This window comes from Drosophila ananassae, chromosome XL, assembly GCF_017639315.1.
Source record: "Drosophila ananassae strain 14024-0371.13 chromosome XL, ASM1763931v2, whole genome shotgun sequence".
NCBI lineage: Eukaryota > Metazoa > Arthropoda > Insecta > Diptera > Drosophilidae > Drosophila > Drosophila ananassae.
This window is the reverse complement of record NC_057931.1, coordinates 13801833-13820751: the sequence shown is the minus strand read 5'-3', so window position 1 is coordinate 13820751 and position 18919 is coordinate 13801833. Positions and strand designations below refer to the sequence as shown.

Sequence of the window (18919 nt, the reverse complement as noted above, 5' to 3'; positions counted from 1 at the left end):
TTTGGAGATTTATGTGATTGATGCACGATACTGGCACTTGTGGTAAGTAGGAAGGTACTTCCAGCAGGCTGTCGTGTCAGGAGGCGACAAACAATGCCACGACCTCTCCCAAAGGCTCCCCCGAAACGACACGAATTACCCTTGTTAATAAACAGTTACAACCAATATCGAGTTGCCAGGATCTAGTCGAAAAATAGCTACATTTATGCATTTAATTAGTCCTTGCTCGAAAATAAGTTTTCGTATTTGCTCGCAAAACACGGATATTTTACGCCTCAGTTGCAAACTTTCTGTCGATTATTTCTGATTCTGGCTCCCGAGAAGCCCCCATTGTTTTCCACTCTGACTTCCCGTCGATTTAACTTTCAGTTTTGCTGCTCAATCTTGTCGGAAATTATCCTTGAAGTGTTTTGTATTGATTGCACTGCTGGCAGGAAGCGCTGCAAGAACAGAACAAACAGCAAAAAAAGGCCACAAAATTGCATTTAAACAAATTTCTCGTTCAGCCCCGAAACGCAAAACTTGTTGGCCAAGTTTTCAACATTTTTATTTTGTTTTTCGGGCATTGTGTTTGGATGCTTTATGAAAATTTCAAGTACATAAAATTTTTATGATTTTTCAACAAGTGCACACAGTGTGTGTGTCTGCCTGGCTGTGTCTGTCTGCTGTCTGTTGTCTGTGTGTGTGTGTGTGTGTGTGTGTGAGTTACTGTGGATTCCTGAATTTGATTGCCACACGAAACGCACAAAAACACACACAGGGATCTCTTTTCGGTCTTTATTGCTGCTGTTAATCTGCAAAAATTTGTAACATTTTCCAATTTGGTAATCGTCTGAAATGTTTTAAAATGAGCGAGAACAATGTGCCTGCCACACATACACATACACATAGACATACAAATACATATATATATATATATTTATATACATTCGTGTCTGTGTCAGTGCGTATTTTTGGTATTTTCGCGGCAGCATTGTTTATGAAAACACCCTCGGCGCAGAATTATAAATTAAATTTTGTGCAGCTGCGAAAAGCAGGAGAGGAACTGCCGTGTGCTCCACACGGCCCCTAATTGATGATGAAGCCACTCAATGTTTACCTGCCGCAATTATAAATTAATGGAGCGGTTTTAGTTGCAGCTCCGGCCCCCAGGGACGCGGGCTCTAAGCAATGAGCATTTGAACAGAATTAACGACCTCGAAACACAAAGGATATCCTTTTGAATGAATCGGAGTTCTGGGAATCTCATTTTTGGTAGGATAGTTTTCGGTGGCAGACAGGTTTCATGTTTGAATCTTCATAGCCTCGAAATGTATGCTATGTTTTTGTTCAAGCATTGTATACCTAGTTTTATGATTTTTCAGGACTATTAAAATTATTGTTGATTCAAGTGGAGTATATTTAAGATGCCACTCGTTAAGATGTCTTAAAAGACCTCAAAAATAACCGCTTAACTTAAACATTTTCTTAAAGATAAGCTCGGCACTTAAAAAGTCTAAAGTCTTAAGTCCCTTCTCAGACGGAACGCAATTCAAACTAAGAACAGACAGTCTTTAGCCAGTTCAAGTGCCACTACCACTTGCCCTCCAATATAGTACAATTTCCCTCATAACGTTTCATTATCAGATATGTCGAGCGTTCTCTCAAAAATGCCTTTCCCTTTCGGCCCCCTTTCGAGAAGAGTGGCGAAACTGCTGCAGGATATTCGTGGGAGTGCAGTGAAGTGAAGTGAATTGTAGCCACGAATGTTTCTGACTTTTATGCCTGTCGCCTGTCAACGCCTCCCGAAAAAGCAGTGGTCAGAGCCGGAGAACTGGTGAGCTGGAGGACCTGAAGTCTTGACCCTTGCAGGACCAAATGAAAAACGAACAAAAACAGTGGGCAGGAGGTGGACTTGTCAGCCAGGGCTTAAACATTGTGACATTGATTTTCATTCCACAGGCTCACATGCACACATTTTTTCTGGGTCTTGACTGGATTCTTTTCTGCCAATTTCGAGGGCGAGTTGGCTCGAAACAGCTGCTACCTAATTGAAAATTTCACACGTTTTCCTGTTCAGCTAAAAAATGTGAAAGCTGTTTTTCCTTGGTATAGATTCTTATTGAATTTATTCGGAAAGTACCAGAGCCCGGGGAGTTTGAAACAAGAGAGAAAATTCTATTTAAAAGGATGTTTCGGGAAGTTGTGCAACAAATTTGTAAGAAGGGCTACTTTCGTGGAGAAATATTTGAAAGTCGCACAGTTTTTCTCTTCATAATGCTCTTATTAAGTTTCCCTAATATATTAAAATTCCAGGAAAAAGTGTGAAAGAATGTAGCAAAGTGTAACTAAACAAGTTTCCGCCGACAAATTATTTTCAAGCTTGGAAAAATGCAAGAAAGTATTTGTTAGTTTTTCTTGTTAACAGATGTCCTTTCCGTAGCCCTTCTTAGGGACTCTATTTTTTATTCATATTTTCATGGCCTTTGTTATTCTCGCCGGCGATCTGCAGGTGGTTCTTCCCCGGCAAGGACTTCAACAACAGGTGAGACTGGCTATTGATATGCCAGGAGCAGATAAAATGGCAGCAAAGTTTTTCAATTTGAATTCAATTTAAAGTTGAAGCTGCCGAACACTCGGATATATACGTATACATTACTCGCATATCTGTCGAATCTGGCTATTTTCCATGTTTTTTTTTGTCGCATTTCCCTCAAAAGTCTGTCTGTTTTCCTTCTGCCAAATGCTGAGCTTTCATATTTATTTGACTCCGTTGAAATGCAAATAAATGCAAACATTTACTCAAGAAAAACAAAGTGAGTGGGTGGTTGTGTCACCCACTCCCACACCCACTCCCACACCCACACCCACACACATATCTACACATAACGATAATTATGCAAATGTAATGGCATAATGTCGGCATGATTCCTTTTAGCCAGGACACTGTGTGTGCCAGAGTCCTGTGCCTCCTGCCCCGCGCCGCCCTGATTTTATGTAAACAAAATGACGGACGCCTTGAGGTTTATGATACCTGCTCCTGCCGCTGCCACTGGGAGGCCGAGAGGAAGCGGAAGTGGATGTGGAAGTGGCGGCAGAGCAGCTGCCGAGCAGCGCACGAGACAAAAGGAAGAGCCATCCGGGAAAAGCCAGTGGAAGCCGAGGGAGGGCCGGGAAAGAGCAGCGCAAATCTTTGGGCCCGCGGCCAACAAAAAATAAAGAAAAGCGTCCAACTCGTTTGACAGGGTAGCGGGATTTTTTTTACACTGAGAACTACTTTCAAAACAAGTCCTTAAAGAATCCTTAACCATCTAAGAAATACAAGAATAGCGTTACTAAATTTTTATAAAAGGCTCTAGCTCTGGATAACAACTATTTCGAGTAAGAAACAATATTCAAACGCCTAAAACCATATCACATTTGACCTTTTTTTTGGAAGGGGGTTGTTTTTTATTTAAAATTAAGGATTAAGGATAAATAAATGGATTTTTAATAAAAAATTAAGTTTTCAAAGTCTACATATTTTAACTAAAATCCAATAGTCTCCAATGCGTTTGGAGACTCAAATGGAACTGTGATTTCAATAGGTTTGCCTAAAATAGAACTTGTGTTAAAAAATGTTAATCTATTGTAAAAAAGTAAATAAATACTGTAAAACATCCACAATTATAAAAAAAATGAAATATCCTAAAAATCAAATTAAAATTTTCCATAAAACTTGTTTACCTTCTTATGAAATTAATTTAAAATTCTCCTCGCTCCACCTGTTTCCTTATTAGTCTGGATTTTCTCACAGTGCACTCCATACTTTAGCACCCATTTAGAGCCCTTCACTCGCCTTTCTGAGCCGCTCGTTAGCAGCCTTGAAAAAATGAAACCCGAAAAAGGAAAAATACACGGAAGATGACGGAAAAATTGTTTACCATTCTGCGTATTTTATGTTCTTTTCTTTTTGGTTTTCTGGTTTTCCGCTTTTCCGCGCTTTCCTTGTATCCCGCTCCTCTCTTTCTGCTTTTCCGCTCTTCTGTTTTTCGGTTTTTTCTTGGATGTCTTGCAGGACTAACAAACTGCGAAATGCCTAAAAATGAGCTCCAGGAAAGCAGGGAACCAGGAAAAACAGAACTCGAATCAAGGGGACACCTATGCAAAGCGTTTTGGTTTTGGTCGAGTGGCAGGGGGAGAGGTAGGGGGCGAGTCCTTTGAGGGAGGCGCAGGGAAAACCTTTTAAGCGGAGAAAACTGGGTTATCCACTAAAGTGCAGTCAGCTGAGTCGTTTGTCCGTTAGTGTGTGTGTAAAGTGCAGAAAGCTGTTTGTGTTTGGACCACCCACTCAACCACCCAGCCACCCAACCACCCAACCACCCAAACACCAACACCCACCTATACCCATCCCCAACCTCTCTATCTCTCTTAAAAACCAACCCTCTACTACTGTCACGTAGTTTTTAGATGTATTTTAAAAGATTTAGCTGCACTTTCCCTAAGGGGATGCCGAATACTGGACACACACACACACACACACACACAAGAGAGAGGGACAGGGGCGCTGGTGGTGTTGCTGGCCTAAAGGGGCGTGGCTGCAGAACCGCAGATAAACTGCAGCCAGCAGAACCCAGCCGTAGAAGTGTGAAGCAAATGTGAAACAATTCCGCTAATTGCAAAAAATGCAATGCCAACACAGAGTGGTTGTGGGTAACTCTTGTTTTTTTCCCCCTTTCCACTGGCTGGGTGGCTAGGTGCCTGGGGTGGGTCAAAACCGCAGCCAGCTCCTGGTCATTAAGAGGCGTTGCACCAAACAGACCACCAACAGCCCGGCTAAAACTTTAACTCAATTTTGCAGCAGTTCTCGAGTTGAGTTGAGTTTTCTTTCTCAGATTTTTCTTGTGCTTTAATTAATTTAATTTTTGCAGCTCCTCCCGAGCTGCTCCCGAGGATGGTGTCGAGTGGGCGGCTGGGCTAGCTGGGGTTAGTTGCCAACAGCAACAGCAACAGGGGTCAGGTCACTCGGTCCTCGGAGCGAAGGCCTTCGAGTGTTGCATTTTTCGCACGCTTTTAATTAAATGCCGCGCGTATGCTCCGCTTTTATTACTTGGGTGTGTTTCGATGAAAGAGATAGAAAAAAGCATAAAAAAGAGCGGGACGAGCGAGCCACCAAGGTAGGTGGCTTAGGGGGCTGTCGAGGCAGGGCGGGGCGGGGCGGGGCATATGCTTTGTTTATTGGTCGCCACTGGCCAGCGACTGGGCGTGGCAGCGCCGAATTGTTGTTGACAGTTTGATTGAGTTTGCGTTGTGTCAGCGCAAGTTTTTCCATTTTTTTTTTCGCCCAGGACATCAGAGGAAGATCAGAGACCGCAGGACACGCAGGATGCAACGAGGGGCGTCGAGTGAGACACACAGCACAGACACAGACAGGGCGCACAAATGAAGTTAGAGAGTGTCGAGCACTAGAAAAGTGAGCCACTGTGCATTCACTAACAAGGATAATTGCAAAAGGAAGTAACAATAAACCCAATGATATCGATGGCAGCGAGTGGGGGTGGGTGAGCGAGCGAAGCAAAAACAAAGGCACAACGAAATTGAATACGGAAAAAAGGAAGCATGTCCTGGCTGAATGTCCTGGCCGCATGTCCTGGAACGATTGCGCCAGCGAGCAATCAGCGTAAAGTGCGCGCCGCTTTGTAACTGAGACGATAAAAGAGAAAAGGCGAACAAAAACGGGCGAAAAAGTGGTTTTCAAAATGGGTTTCTGGACTATGCGATACCCGGTACTCTGCCCTGATACTGACTCAAAATTTGTGCTGCATACTTCAAGGAATTCGAAGATATTTGTTTTATTAAAAACATTTTTTAATTTCCAAACACGTCCTCCAAAATTTCCATTTAAACAATATACCTTTTAGACTTAGCAAGTACCCGGTATTTAAAATAAAAATAAAGGTGGCAGAAAAGGCGAACAAACCCGAACGGAGAAATGGGTAGCGGAAGGACATGACAGGAGCGGGCAGGATCCAGAAACAGAAACAGGAAGAGCCAGGGAACTGAGGCTGTGCCATCGCAAAAAAAAAAATACAAAAAAAAAAAAGAAGAAAGAAAATAATAATAAAATGTCGTTTATTGAGGGCACTCGAACAGAGAACATCCAGCAAGCGAGGGAATGCGATTGTTGTCCACTCCACTCCACTCCGCCCATTACTCCTTAAAAGTCCTCACAGGACCCTGCATTTCCCAACAACGGAGATCAAAGCCCAAGACGAACTTCACTTGGCTTCACTTTAGCGGAAAGGCAAAAAACAAAAAATAACACAAAAATGGGCATTCCACGGGAATCACAGTGCAACTTTGATTGAATTTTATGGGAATGCCAAAAGAAGATCATAAATACTCGCTTTTATGCGGCCATTTTACGCTTTTCATTGTTCGTCCTCCAATAATAATAACCTTGGCGAAATCGTCCATTACACTGGTAATTAATAAGCGCTAATGTGACTCGTTGGCTTTCGCAAGGACTCTCTAATTAATCTTCTGCAATTGATTCCGAGGGGAGCCCTCTGAGAAATTTAATATATGGGGTCTAGTCTGCAAATGAACAGGATGTGAGCAGTCTAGTTGATGGACTTGGATAAAAAAAATTAATTAGAGCCAGCAGAATAGGAGGAGATTCTGGAGCCAATACTGAGCTATAAAATCTAAAAATATTTTGGAATAACAAATAGACGGGAAGGTCTTCTTAAAATCTTCCACAATAAAAAAACAGTTTAAGATAAAATCGCTCGGCCATTAAAATGGTAATAGAACAAGGGCCTAACTTTTATTTATTTTAACAAGCAATGGCTTTAAAGGTGCTTCGTTGGCACCTTCCCAGAATTTCAAGGTTCAAGCTGTATTTAATTCGGGAAAGGACCCAAGAAAACAAAGTCCTGCATTGCCTTTTATTTTTTATTTTCCTTTCATAAAAACCTAAAAATAACTGCGCCGTTTAAGGACCTTTTAAATTCTATACATTACTGAGAGGCTTGAATAATATATGTCATATGAAATTCAAAAGAAAAATAGTCTAGGGAATATTTTCCAATTTTTTCAATCTTAAAATAGACTGTTGAACCATATCACTTTGAATTTTGGAGGCTTATGGTGGAAATTAGCTTATTTTTACTTACTAATAAGCTCATTTTATATTTAAACATGTAATTTATTTTCAGCTCGAACCACAAGCGGTATTAAAATACACGTAAAACGCAAGGCAGAGCTGAAGCCATTTGCCAGCCAACAGAGCGTATGCGTTATTTTAATTGCAATCACTCATACGCAGCGTGTGACAAATCAACAGGACACTGGGGCCGTTGCCCATTGCCATTTGTTGCGTCGTTCCATTGCTCCGTTGCCTTGTCCTAAATGCTCTGGCCGCCACTCACTCACCCCCCAGCTCAATGTCGAAGGATTGGACATGAACATTCCGCATCCCCTATGCCGTACGCCGTATCGGCGTATCCAGTATCCCGTATCCCGTATCGCCGTGTCCTTGGACGAGTGCTTTCATGCACATTTATCGTGATTAGCTATTAATTGATAATAATTAACTTAAGCACAAGCCACAGATGTTTGGCCGCCGACGAACAACAAAAACATGGAAAAGCAGCGGGCGAGTGAGCGTGTGTCTTTGTGTGTGTGATACCCTCACATATCCTGTGGGCCAGGATTTGCTTTTTCTGCTCTTCCTCAAATTGAAGTTTACTTCTTGGACTTACGTTTAAACTAAAATTCTCGGTGTTCTTCATCAAAATGAGTTAAAGGTAAACTAGTTTCACGTTTAAGCCTTCCGCGGAACCTGCTCGCAAAAGTATGCTACAAAATCGTACTTACATTGCGCCCTTTGGAATTGCTTAGTTAGAGGTTCGATTCGCGCTCACTCCCTTCGGGGACTCACTTTTGTTTCTTATTACACTATTTTTTGTTTTTTTTTTTTCTTGTTTTGTTGTATGTTTTGAGAACGTTAAAAAAATGTTCAAAAAAACACAAAAAAAAGCCGACGGACTTTCTTTTTTGATAAAAAACTTGAAACTGGTGGTGTGGTTGATTTTGATTTTATTTTTATATACGTATTTTATATTTTGTATATTTGTCAAGTTCGTGCAGCTTGTTGATTGAGTTGGTTAGCATGAGACAGAGACAGCGTGAGACAGAGAGTGAAAGAGACAGTAAGAAAAGACGGGCGCGCGAACACAAAACAACACAAATTTCAAACACAAAGTGTCTTGTGGCTGGTAGTGTTTTCCAATCTCTGATTCAGATGTTTGGCCAACTTCTGCAACTTCCTCACTGTCCTGAGTCTGTTAATTTGTTTGGGGTTTTCTCAAAGGTTCACTTTCGTCTCTCAGAGTTTTTGGAACGTTTTGGAGTCGTTTTTTGTATGATGCTGATTTTGAAGTGGAACTGAATTGATGGCTGATTGTTATTTATTTTTTCGGCTGCTACGAGATCCGTGCGGCACGTGCTAACACGTTCAGATTTCATAACCAACTGTCGAGTCAGTTTAGTGGCAGCCAGCAGCCGACAGGACTCCGACAGGACGAGCCAGCACACGCACGAAGCACCGAAGCCGACAACGAGCTCACAGACGAAGGACGAAACGAACGGCAAACACGAGCTGCGATTCTTGGGTGCTGTGAAGGGTTCTTTCTGTGTTTTTTTTCCGCTGGTGTCCTGGCAGACTTTTGGGCAGCCAGGACGCCACCGCCTGTTGGCCCAGCATCCTCCCGCTCTCTGGCCGAGCACGGGCGCCCTCTCTTAAGCGCTCTCTTAGCTCGAAAGCAAAGTTAAATTCCACATTAAAGCCAAATCGCTGTCGTCCTTGTTGGTCCTTGTTGGCGCTCAAGTGTTGCACATTATGAAGACCAAGCCAGGCATAAAACTTTCACCATTAGCCGCGTTAATGTCCGGCTCGCGCCGAATTCGTCAGCTGGCCAGATGAATGCCGGCCAGGACATAACCGACAGGACACATTCGGAGGGGCTTAGCGAAAGTTTTTATCGACACTTGCCCAAAAATGGCAACTCCAGCAACTTTCCTTGATCTTCAGGATCTTCCCCTTCAAGGGGGAAACCGAGGGTTAGGGGCGTTAGGGGCAGGGAGCCCCTCCTCTATGCCCCTAAAAAAATCTTGGCAATATTTATGCCAACCACTTGGGATCGTAAGTGCTGTCAGCGATGCTTTGCTTGGTCCGGGCCACATCACATCTTGTTTCTGGAACGGAAGCCCCCGTCCTTCGACTTGGCGCACTATGACATATTGTATCCACAAGTGTACGTGTCCTGGTTGCCAACAAAAGAAAGTTTTCCTTCGGCCTCGTACGCTCTCAACTCCCCGGAGTTCTTGCCAGGACTTTGCCAGGACACACTCACACACACACACACACACACACAGGAAACACACGCACACGCACACACACTAAAGCACTGAAGCACAGTGAAACACTCAAACACACACTTGTACATCCACTCGGAAATCCCATAAATGACACACTTATTAGTGGCTTGGAGAAATGCAAGGGTATTGGCCGAATCGCTGCAATCCTTGCCACTGCAATTAGTAAGTGATTATAAATGCCCCGTCCTCGTGTCCTGCGAAATTCAATTCATCGCTGGCTAAACAGGATTTTCGAGATTCATTTGGCTTTTCCCGTGTCGAGAGTTATGCTCTCGGGAATGCAAAAGTTTCAATTGCCAAACACGGCGACCTTGAGCGCACTTCTGACCTGAGCGGCCCGGCGGCCCTCCCGGCTCCAAGGGGCATTCACAGTGAAATAACTACGGGAAACAAAAAACTACCACATTTTTGGGATGTTTTCAAACGAAGCTCAAGTGCTCTATGGCTTAAAAATGTTTTCTGGCATATTTTAGTTTTTATTTTTAAGATATATTGAGGCCTTCGCTTTGGGTTAAAATAAGCTGGCGATCAAAAGGTACAGACAAGGTATTTATATACTAACTATGACTATGATTATTATGAGTATATATTATTATTTACTATTAGTAGTATGTATGTATTATAAACTTATAGATTCTTTCCAAAGAGTAATAAGAGTTGTGCATTTAAATATTTTTATTTGAAAAATTGCAACTATTTTGTTTATAATAAAAATTTAAATGTGTTCAGATTATTTTTTATGGAAGATATTTTATTTTAAATTTTGTATTGTATTTTAAATATGAAACACACAATAATTAGACATTTTGTAAAGAAAGGCCAAGCTAAGAGATTCGGATAGAGGTCCTTGATGCGGGATATGTGAAAAAAATAAAAACTTGAGATATATTTAATGTTCAGAACTAGACCGTTTTGAACGATATCTTTTTCCTTTATCTTTTTCTTAAGATATTAAGCTTTGTTTTAGATTGTGTCATATAAGCCGTAAATAATCTTAAGGTTGCCGACGTTGAGGTCCCTTCAACCCTCAAAACAGAACCCCCCAATACAAATAACAACCAAGACCAACAAATTTTCAATGCGACTCTCTTACAGAGAATAAAAACAAAATGCAGAACAAGTTTGCCGCATTTGTCACATGGACACTGTGCAGATTCGCAACGTTTTCGAGTGCAACGAAATGTGGCATGGCCCCTACCCCTACTACCAGACCACACACCCACCTATACACACATGCTGGCACCCACCTATCGCCAAAGTTAATAGCTTGATAGGGGTTGAGTTTACCACATTTTATAGCCACCCCGAACCCCCCCGACGAACTAAGGGCATGTCAAAAGGTGCTCACATCTCCTTCCTGCCAGTCCTGCCAGACCTGTGAGTCCTGTGCGAGTCCTGTGAGCCCTGTGACTGCGTACGTGTGAGTGTTCTGGTTTTTTGCGTGTAACAGAGACAGAGGCAGAGAGATGGGGGATGGGGGTGGAAGGAAAAAACTTTTCCAGCAACTACAATAATTTAGTATAGTTCACCAAAAAGTTTCACCTGTCCGCATCCGCATTCCACACACACAGGGACACACATACACCTACATCCTTAGCACCCACACTCACTGCCACACTCACACCTACTCCAGCCGCTTATCCATGTGTGCGTCTAAAGTTTATTGGTAAAATTTTATTGCAGATTTTTGCGCTACCTGCTCTGGCCTACCTCTGCTCTGACTCCTCTGAGCCCCCCATCTCGCCCTCCGCCTCGGGCCTGGCGTCGTCTTGTGAAAATATTTGGGAAAACTTTTGCAATTTATCTGTTTCATAGCCAGCGACCAAAAAAAACCAAAAGCATAAAAGGGGGTCAGGCTCTGGGTGTCCTGGCATGAAAGGAAAGTCCGTCCAGGTATCTTGGCCTGTCGCTTTCAGGCTCTCCCCTTGTACGTGTGCTGAAAAAAGCCGAAAAAAGTATATCGAGATTTCTGGATAAAAAACGCAATTGCAAATGAATCGAGTTAAAGTAATTTAACAGTAGATTGTCCCCACAGAACTGCACCCCTTCTCGCTCCGGCACTCTCGGCTCTCCCTAAACCCTTGTCCCGGCCAGTCCAACAGATGGCCAAAACCAGATAAGTGTTAACTGGAAAACTGAAAACTGGAAACGGAGACTTAAATGGCTGACTGGATGGCTGGGTGGCTAGGTGGCTCGGTGGCTATCTGGCTGGCCGACTCTCTGAGCCATATATCATTTTCGAGTGGGTCAGCACTTGGGAGCCGGGCTACTAATTGGTTCCCAAGTATCCAAAGTGCGAAGCGAGAAGATGCCGGGACAGTCAGGACGTGCCAGGACACTCCCGGTCGGCTATCAGCAGCTCCAAGCTCCCTCTTGGCGGACAGTTCATTTCATTGAACTCAAAAGCCCATATATTTCAACGAATTTCCTACAAAATGTTGAAGGGATTTTATTTATTCTTCTACAACAGAAAATAAAATTTCATTTTGGGCTGCACACTTTTAAGTATTATATTGCTATTATTTTGGTTATATATTATATTATTTTGCTGTTATGCGATATTTTTGATTGTAAGATTTTTGTGGGATTGTATTTTTAAAGGTGTGAGGTTAATTCATAACTTTAGGAGGTCATTGTTAAAAATATTTATTATTATTTATATTTTAAACCGTTTTAAGCTACATACAAGCTAAAAATAGTTTTTTTATTTTTAAAGTGTGGCAGCTAAAGAAGTGCTGGATGGAAAATAGTGGAGAGGTAGTAGGCTTTTCTATTAAAATTTTTAAATCCGGTTACATTGGCTTTTGTGTAACAGAACAAGTAGGCTTTGGGTTTTTTTAGGAACTCCCCACTTTAACGCAAAAATCATCATATTTCAGTCAGTCGTCGTTTGGCATTCGACTGGCAGGTTTCTTCTTTTCTTATTTTATTATATTTGTTTTATTTTATTTTTTTTTAAATTATTAATTTGCTTTGCAATTTTTAAGAATAAATGCTTAATGCATTTAGGCTTTCAACTTCCTGTCCTTCAGCATCTTGTTCCTTCATTTAATTATTTTATTTTGAAATTAAGTTAGTTTAAAAAAATTGTCTATTATTTTTATTTATTTTATATTATAATACATACTTTTTATATTTTTCTTCTTGCAAAAGCTCTCAAAATCACTGACGCCCGCTCAAATGCTTTTTGTTCACTTTTTTTTATTTATTTCACTATTTGTTTTAAAGCTGTTGCAGATACATAGCCATAGTCTTGTTTTTATCCCTGGAACTATTTTTCATTTAAATCCTTTCACATGTCAGATCTTTGATTTCAAGGTGGACCCACTCGAAGTCTATGTTCACTTCCCATGGTTTCAAAGAGTGGGTGTTACTGGGAAATGATAGTCGAAACATTATGAAAGTTCGCTATATAATAAAAAGGAAGAATAAAGCTCATCGGCAGAAGTCCATTATTAAACTTGCACAAAATTTTATATTAGTTTAGTATTCCTAATCACAATAAAGAATACTTGCATCTAATACTTGATGCTTATATTATATTTAAGTTTCTTTCGAGGAACAATCATTTAAATAAATATTCTTTTTGGTTAAAATTAAATCTGATCTTTTAAATAAATATTTTGTTTTTGTTTAAAATTAAACCTGATTTCCCAATGATCTTCAAACCAAAATATACGCAAAGAACCTGCGTAGGACGACACCAAAAATTTTTGTTATCAACCACAAACCGATGTTGGAACAAGCCCAAAAAAAAAGGAAAATAAAAACAGGATATAAAAATAAAATAAAGAAAAATTTGAACAGAAAAATAAAAGAAAACTGTCATCGAGAAAGTAAAAAGCAGAAAGAAGAAAGCTGCGCGAAATGTGAAATACCAAAATAAATCCCAACCAGGCACTGAGCCTCGAATCCTGTGTGTGTCCTGCGAGTGTACGAGTGTTATGGGTGTGTGTTTTAGTGAGCCAGTGTGTATATGTGTTTGTGTGTGTGTGTGTATGGTGGGTAATAATCTTATCTTTAACTCGGCAGAAACAGAAGCCGTTGTCGTTCTTGTTCATGTCTTTCTTGTTTTTGTTGTTGGCCTTGTTCTTGCCGCTTTGAGTTTTGTTATTGTTGTTTTTCCAGTTGTTGTTGTTATTTTTGTCATCGTAACCAGCGACTGTGAAAGGAAGAAACACTGAGAAAAAACATTATTAATAATTACATGATTTGCATAAAACTTTGTTACAAAAACGAATTTATTTTCGTTTTATATTTCGTTTTTACTAGTCGAAAAAGTTCAAAAATTTAGTTTCTCAAGATTAAGATGTTTTTACAAGTCTTCTTTAAATTCTAAAAACAAAATATTAACTCTTAAAACCCAATTCTCAAATTGATTTTCTTCAAAAAACTTTTCTTTTGCCATTTTAGTTTTTTGTTGCGAAAAATAGGCTACCCTCTAAATATTAAAATTTCGTTTATTTATCTACCAAAATTCTATAAAAAAATTAATAATTTAAGGAATAAAATATTTATATTTGTAAATCACATGCCTTAATTCGTTCTTAATCTTTTTCCATTTTTTTGGCTCCAAAGCACTTTAATCCTTTTCTAACTGCCATATTTCTCTCCGTGCATGACTGTGCCATTGTACGGTAAATATTCCTGCCTCCGTGAACCGTTCCGCCCCTGGCACGCCCTCCCAGGCCCCTCCACGCCATTTCCATATGGCGTCATATTGCTGGCAGTGTGCTGCCGTTGGTTTTCATACAATTGAAATTTGTAATTATTCAAATCGGATTTAAATACACACAGACACACACCAGGACACTCAGACGCACACACACACACCACGACAGCCTTTCCGCTGGGAAAGACTGTGGTACAGTGCGCGACGAAATTTAAAATCAGCGAGCAGAGTAAAGAAAGCAAAGAAATTAAACAATGCGAAATGGTGAGTGGGAGGGGGTGAGAGTAAAAATAAAGGAGGAGGTGTGGGCTCAGCTCAGGTGAGTGAAAGTAAGGCTGGGTGCGCCTGTGTGGGTGTGTGTGCTGGCAAGGCAGGTGCATAATGAGCCAAAAGACGACAATGGCGTTCCAGTTATCCGAGCCAGAATGCTGGAGAGTCGCGGACTTGTGTGTGACAACGCCAAATTGGATGAAAATTAATTCATTTTGAAGCGTTAAGATTCTTTACGCGCTAATGAGTTGAAGTGTGGGAGCACACTACCACATACACATACATGCATACATACATACATACATACATACATAGATGGGTACAACATCTGTTCTAATGTCCTGGCAGCATTTGCCTTGCGGTTTGCCTCTGTCTCTGGCTCTCCATGGAATAAGCTCCGTTTCTGGCCCGGGGGAAAACCGCACAAAATGAATGAATTTGGAACCGGAGAGCCAACACTTCATCAAGGCTCTCTAGGACATGAATGGTTATCCTTTCACACACGCACACGCATACATACACCCGTACTCTCCACTCACACCAGCTCATCCAGAGCCTTGTTTAGACAACTAATTAAAACCATTAAGTGGTATTCCATTCTGGGCATTAGCCCAAAAACGTCGTGCCATACGTGGCATAACTACTTGCCACTCTATCCAATAATCACAACAGTTCTAGCTCTAATAGTAATAATAATAATAATGATTATAATAATAACGGCAAATTAAAAACCAAATAATTGTCTAATTATAATTCCCCAACTAATGAGTTTCCAAGTGGTTATCTTCATCGCTGAAAATGTTGTTTTGTTTTCTATCTTTTCAGCTCCTGACAGTTTTGCAAAAGGATCTCTCCGAGTCGAAGTGTGTGTGTGTGTGTGTGTGTGTGCGTGTGTCTAGGGGAGGGGAGGGTAGGTTGTGTATTTAGCTAGCTTATCGCTTAATTGCCCCACTAAGTGTAGCAGCAACAAGGACACTCAGTTGTGGCAACTCGAGCTATGCTAAATAAACACAAGAAGATGCGGCAAAATGCCAAAAGCGAAATATATTTCAGCCAAGTTTTCTGGCTCTCTGGGCTTCTGGGTTTCTGGTCGAAAGGAATGCTGCATCGAAACCACCGACTTCTATGCACCACTGGACACTGTTAATAATAACTCTGCCAGTTCCAAAATGCTTTATCTAATTCGCCAGCCAGGACTACGATTATTATGCTATATACGTATAATTATTATTTTGCCAATCCAAGTGAGCCCGGAGCCATTTTGCGGACGAGCTTGGGCAACTGGAAAGTGATTAAAAACAATTAGATCCCAGTTGGGATTTCTGGCCAAGGGAAGGACGTGGGGGAGTAGGAGGGGGTGCAAGGATACTGGACGGATGACAGGAAGTGCGCACAATGAGTTAGCGCAACGGAAGCAAACTAGAAACTCCCTCCCTCCGCCCCCGAAGAGACAAAGAGCAAAGTTTCAAAAGGATACCACACTCTGCTCTCCCCCTTCAGGACTTTCAATTTATATATAATTTCATCCTCCCTCAGCCCCCTACTACTACTTTCAGGCCATTATCAAGCCGCCTTTTCGTGAATAACTAATGACAAAGTCAGTGATTAAAATGGCCCAGGGGCCTCCGACCAATCGAAGATGCTAATGCGATTCAAATGCATAATTTCGCTACTTCCAGCGAAATAATAAAACAACAACCCCTTTGGGAGACTTCGTCCTAATCCGTGAAGAGCTTATCTTAAAAATAAGTCATACAAATTTGTATTCGAAGGAGCGTTCTTTCAGATCTAGATCAATCTTAACTTTTGACGGGCAAAGATGATTTTCAGTTGTATTATTTCTTGTTTGTTTCTTAAATATTACTGTGCATTATTGAAAAAACTTTAGTTTATAAATATGTATAATATTGTGAGATATTTTGAGCCATTTTTGCAAATGCAAGTCCATAAAGAAGATACCCCTACCCCATAGGTTCCACAGTGCATCTGATAGAAAAAATGTATGAAGATTGACTATAAACTGCATTATGCAGACCCTGAAACTGAGCTTTTAACATAACTTTCAAAAGGACCTCTTTCAAGTGCTAGCCTAAGAACTACAACGCGAAAAATTGAAACTAACGATCAATACTAGCGCCACAACACTACGACGGGCGGAAGTAGAACTCAAGAACAACGAGAAGCCAGTTGAATCAACTTTATAAAGCTATGGATTTCGTTATTTGAATTAAATCTGCTTTCCGCAGAGCTATAATAGAGTGGCTGTCAAAATGATGCCCTGGCCTACGGTCTAGAAGGGATCACAAGTAATCAGCCGGCTGAACATCTAACATCAACCACTAAAAAACGAAACAATAAAAATGGTGGAGTTTACTTTTGACATCAAGCACCTGTTTCCGCAAGAGATCATTCGTGTCCAGCCGTACTTGTTACGCCCTAAGGTGCGGGCTGCCTTATTGAAACTGCAAAATCATCAGAAGGCCGCACCACCAACACCAGGGTGTATGCTGAGCCAGATAATTGATGAAATGGGGCAGCTGTCGGCGGTGGCCCAGGGGCTGAAGAACCCAGTGACAACGGCAGAGAAGATGGGCGCCAATATTAACAATCAGGTCATCTACCTAATGGCGGACAACGAGTCGGGCCGCTGGGCGGTGACCGGATTGCTCAAGGTCGGCACCAAGAACCTCTTCCTGTTCGACGAGAAGGGCGTGTGCCGTCGGGCGGACCAGACCCCCGCCATCCTCGACTTTTACATCCACGAGTCCCGCCAACGTCGCGGGCTTGGAAAGGTTCTCTTCGACAAGATGCTCGCCGATCAGGGCTGGTCGCCCTGGAAGTGCTCCGTGGACCGGCCCTCCCCGAAGCTGTTGGGCTTCCTGGGCAAGCACTTTGGTCTAGTGCGCACAATTCCGCAGGGCAACAACTTCGTGCTCTATGAGGGATTCTTCGACGACGTGCCGCCGGAGGGTCCGCGGAACAGGGACACTCGCGGATCAGGAGGTGTTGGAGTTGGCAGTGTCGGATTGCATACCTCCATGCCGTGCCGAGGGCGTCTGTCCAATCTTCCGGCCTCCTACTACAACCCCATTCATGGTGGAAGCAACCAGATGCCAGCCAGAAACACCAACTCCAACGCCAATAAAAATGCCAACGCCAACAGGAAGGTCAGCTCGAACATCACCAACAAACTCGTTAATAGCTCCAAAATCTCCAACAAGATCGCTTTCAACAACGATTTCAAGAATTCAAAAAGCTACAATACCAATACCAAAATCAACTCCAACAAAAACGCCAACAATCCGATCCACAACTATAACAACGCCTCTGGACCAAACCCAAGAGCTTTTCCAAGCCACATTCAAATTCCAAATCGCAGTCAAATGTCCCCACGACCAGGAGCCTCGAGTGCCATGCCACAATATCAGTCAGTGGGACGTTTTCGTTCCAAGCCGAGGTGCAGCAGTATGGCCCAGATCCTGGGACGGGACTTTGATCACTAAGCGCCCGGCAGGACCCTAGCAGGATACACACAGGAGTCGGTGTAGATGATGCGCCCGCGTCCCAGCTTATATTTTTTTTGGCGCGACTGGTGCGTTCTACGACGCCCTCAAAATTTTGGTAATTCCTGTTACTTTTTGTCAATTTTATAAGGGTTTATAAGTCCCCCGAGACCAGCTGTCTATAAATACAGCCTTACCTTAATACCAATGTGTTTTTAATTTGTTTGTCTCTTTAACTAAGTTTAAAAATTACTAGGCAAACTAAATTTTTTCAAAAGAAATTTCTTTATATAGTATAATGTAATAAATGAACATTTAATTTATTTCAATATTTTATCTTCCATAGATAAGTTTTAAAGTGAAGATATAATAAGCTCTGCGTTTTCGTGAAAAAAATTATTGACAGACCAAATTATAATTTTATATATAGAATTTTGTAAAAGTAAATTATTCTTTTTGGTATAATTTCACCGATGTACCCACTTTTTCTTCTACACTTCCGCTATTTGTAGATGGCCGTTAAAGGAGGTGACGAAATGCACCCGCAGTGCGCTCGAGAAAAATAGAAAATATAAACGATATATTTGGTATCTTTATGCTATCTAGAACTCAATACAAATCTTAACTAACCATAATAAATTCAATAAAATTATTTTGAAAGCAACGATTTATTAAGTTTTGATTAGTTTTGAGGGGGCATAGCAGTCTTAGTTTTAAATAAACAAAAATATTAAATACATTTGTTAGAATTCTTATAGGTAGAAGAGTTCTAAGCAGGAGCTTTCCCAGTGCCTTCACTTTAAAAACCAAAAGAAGACGTCTTTGAAAACATATGTCAGCCCTGTCATCCTTTAAATTTGACTCAACAAGTAAACTTAAGGATTAAATCGAATTGAAATATGCATACTGATTTTGCCAGCAATCTCCGTGCAAAATATAGTCAAGAATTCAAGAAACAATCTGGAGTTACAGCTGACAGCTGGGCATTTATTATTTAAAGATACAGGAACAGGAAATAGGAAGTGCAAAAAAGCAAACCACTCACCAATACATGCATACGCATACGAGATGT

The 18919-nt window shown here is 41.3% G+C and overlaps 2 protein-coding genes across 6 annotated transcripts in view; one reads left to right on the top strand and one right to left on the bottom strand.

Annotated features, from left to right (window-relative positions):
• The window catches only part of LOC6503164 (dopamine D2-like receptor), a 58570-nt gene extending 50070 nt beyond the window's left edge, over positions 1–8500 (bottom strand). For all 5 annotated transcript variants that reach the window (XM_032453054.2, XM_044716916.1, XM_032453055.2 and 2 more), the window contains exon 1: positions 7840–8500. The gene's annotated coding sequence lies outside the window, so the exon portion shown is untranslated. The remainder of the gene's footprint in view (positions 1–7839) is intronic.
• Positions 8501–16624: 8124 nt separating this feature from the next.
• LOC6502942 (alpha-tubulin N-acetyltransferase 2) lies at positions 16625–18051 on the top strand. The gene has a single exon (XM_001963514.4). The coding sequence runs from the start codon at positions 16705–16707 to the stop codon at positions 17845–17847; it is 1143 nt and encodes a 380-aa protein (XP_001963550.1). The 5' UTR covers positions 16625–16704; the 3' UTR covers positions 17848–18051.
• Positions 18052–18919: the final 868 nt, after the last annotated feature.